Genomic DNA, 3,469 nt, shown 5'->3' with positions numbered 1-3,469 from the left:
TAACAACATGGAAGTGCTTTTTCCTTACAAGGTCTGTTCTGTATATAAGACGATAAGACGTAATTCTAGTGACTCTCCATTTAAAGATACCCCTTGACGTAGCCTAGTACCCGCTTAGTATATGGAAACCCAGCTTTCCAAACTAAAGAACCGTATCCAAAAAGCCACATTTTATTATTTTTTATTTTTCCACTGTCTCTATTTTCTCTTATTTATTTTTATCTAATGTTTTTATATCTAAAATTAAAACAATTAAATGAATATTTATCTAAAATTAAAATATCAAAAAAAATTGTATTTTTTCGGCGAACACAGTTTAGATAGAAAGTACAACTGATTTTACGTTTATAACTATCAGCTAATGATGTGAATTTTGTAGGTTGTAATGTTTTAGTTTTAATATGTTGACATATAGTATATCTACAACTCCACACTGTCTGCTAGAGAATACTATATAAAATCCACTGTGAACCGTACTCTGCGTACTTTCTCTAATATTTGGTTTGGAAATTATACTACAAGTATACCCTACCGGACCGACCTGGTGTTTCAATTCAGTATTTATATCCTGAGTTTTCATGGGAATTGTCAATAACTACTTCACTTTTATCCAGTGGTGTAGTGGAGGGTGGGGGGGCGATACCCCTATGCACCCCTAGACATGCACCCCTTAGGCCCCCCCCCCCAGCCAGAGCGAGTATGTGAAGTACACCTGCAGTATGGAAACAGTACAGGAAAATGGCCGTTCACCCCCCACTAGAGCGAGAGGCAGGCCCTAATATATATTCTTTTCTTATCAATTGACAATGTCACAATTTGTCCGTTTTATGATAATTTCTCAAATTTTTTCTTGTACCTTAATCTTATGCTATTTTTAACCCGTTTTTAATGGTTGAAAACAGCTGCATGTTTCCATAACTTTTTACCAAAAATTCTTTTATTTTTATTATATTAACCCCTGGATTGAACAATCTTCATCATCAATATGTATAATGTAGAAGCAAACTGCACACCCACCGGGCTTATTTATTGGTTAGGGAATATTTATATAGGGAAATTTGAGAACATTTCTATCGTAAAAAAGCTTTAAATATAATACTGTCTCCAGTATAATCTAATTATAATTGATATTGATATCATTTTGATATGATATACTCAAAAGAATACAAATATATATTTTTTTAAAAGTTGTTTGCTCTTTTACAACTAGATTTTTTAATGGTATGATTGGTAATTATGGTAAGATGACTAATAGTCAGGTAGATTAATATAAATTTTAAATTTTAATTCTTTTACGGTTATTTTAGGGAGGTGCACATCAACCGTTACGGGGGGTGCACAACAAACAAACTTCACAAAAGTTCACCCCCATAGGCTAAACCTCCTACTAGGCCCCTGCAGTTTTATCTATAATATTACTAAGTATTATAATAGATAAAGATAAATTGCGCATAAGACGACATTTTTCATCTTGAAAGATATAAATGTACAGAGATGTTTTGAAGATATTCCTATTATATAGATTAACTAGGTCGGTTGTGAACATTGGCTGTTGAGAGAAATTTAAGTTAGTTCAGTCCTTCTCATGTCCTTCTTCAGTTCTCGTCAATATGATATATTGATCAGTGAAATAAATTTCACTCCTGAGTGGTTTAATAATTATGAAATCCATTAAAACACCAAACCACGCCGCTTATCATTGAAGTACACTTTGAGTTCGCGGACTGTACAATTATTGGTGATTTTGCGTACATAAGCTATCTATGTTTATTTATTTATCTATTATTTGTATGCATTTAAAATTCGGTGATGGGGATGGACCAAACCTCTCTAAGTAAAAAAAAAGTAGATGTTAGTTCCACATTTATTAAAAATATATTTCGGTCTGTGTTGACCCTCGTCAGTTCTTGAGATTGTTTCTATCAGGAAGGTTAAAAACAAAGCAGTTAATTTCTTAAAATGTAAAAGAATTAGTTTTATACAGGTTTAAACAGAAACTCACAAAGGATGAGGGTGTCAGAGGTCACTGAACGGAATTTATACGTTCCGAAAAATCTTGCAAAATATATTTCTCTAAAAAAAAGTATTTGTTTAACTGCAATCTGATATGTATTAATTCCATCATTAAGGAATATAAATAAGAAAATACAGCCTGATAAAATAGTTTGAATTACAAAATACCGTTTCTTTCATGATTCAACCATGAGTTTAAATTCACTAAGCATGGGAATTTTGAGTTTTAATTCGATAGATAAATATATATGCTGATTTCTCATGTTTATCAGCAATTCTTAAGTTGCGCATAGAAATATCATCATTATTTCTGTAGAAAGATACGACCATTTTTTTAAAAAACTATTTCATTTCTGATTTATGTTTGATATATATAAATCAATATCATAAAGAATTATTAGAATTTTTCTCATTATGAATTTGTGTGGGATAATTATAATTATCGAGGAACCGGTTTTTATCATAGTTCGAGTGATACGACATTTGTAAGTCAGATAAAGCGTTTATGTTAATGATTAAGTCCGATTTGAAATAAGAAATGATTCATAAAAAAAATGAAACCCTTTGTTTTTCTTATCGATCAGAAAATACAAAATTAGCTTTTTAAAACATATGTTTAAACCTTAAATGATATATTTTTTAAGTTTTCAATTTAAAAAAAAAACAATATTTTAAAGTCAATGAAGATTGATAGATAGATAGATAGATAGATAGATAAATAGATAGATAGACGGATAGATAGATAGATAGATAGATAGATAGGTAGATAGATAGATAGATGAGCAGAGTATATCCTGTAGGTAGAAACCTAAGTCTGAGTGCGGGAACTATAGACTGGCTGGGCGCATATCAAGGATGTATATGCAGGACCAGGACCAGTACGTGGGTGTTTACTATATCTAGGAGTCAGGTGTTCAGTTTAGTGTCAGTCGAACCAGAGATTCTACAGATGTCAAATTGAAGAGAATTGCTCGTCAGTTTGAAATCGCACACTTTCTTTAGTTTTCAAATTTCAGATGTGAAACTAGCTTTTCTCATACTCATACTTTGTTCAAAGGTTAAATGAGCCCAAGAAACGAACCCAAAATCCAATTTTATAGGAAGACATTCATTTTATGAGGAAATACTGTACCGGCTTTGTGAACTAATAACGCATTACATTTAAACGAAGCAAAGCATCATTAGCAAAGTTTCAAAAACTTTTTTTCTTGTCATATTGTTTTTAAACTTAAAGGGTTTTCATTGATACAAAATTAGCATATTAAAAGTTAGTTTGAATTAGTGAATTGAAAAAAGAGATGATATATTATGTAGGAAAATTAACTTGATTGGTTTTTTAAATTAACACATTTATTATTATTTATATCTAATTTATGCACTTTTTCACTTTCTATATTTGCACTAATTTGAACAGACATTAAAATTTTTAATTTATAAAATAATTGGAATGAATAAT

General features: G+C 30.6%; 1 protein-coding gene across 1 annotated transcript in view; it reads right to left on the bottom strand.

The window, feature by feature from the left end:
• Positions 1 to 233, bottom strand: part of LOC111712846 (putative glutathione-specific gamma-glutamylcyclotransferase 2) — a gene marked incomplete in the record, with an annotated part of 6,863 nt that extends 6,630 nt beyond the window's left edge. Inside the window, 1 exon segment of the mRNA XM_023487590.1 lies at positions 91 to 233. Within this exon segment, the coding sequence (XP_023343358.1) occupies positions 91 to 170 (80 nt within the window).
• Positions 234 to 3,469: the final 3,236 nt, after the last annotated feature.

The sequence above is a fragment of the Eurytemora carolleeae genome, unplaced genomic scaffold, assembly GCF_000591075.1.
Source record: "Eurytemora carolleeae unplaced genomic scaffold, Eaff_2.0 scaffold1338, whole genome shotgun sequence".
NCBI classification, from domain to species: domain Eukaryota; kingdom Metazoa; phylum Arthropoda; class Copepoda; order Calanoida; family Temoridae; genus Eurytemora; species Eurytemora carolleeae.
Note: the sequence above shows the minus strand (reverse complement) of the source record. Positions and strands in the feature narration are given on the sequence as shown.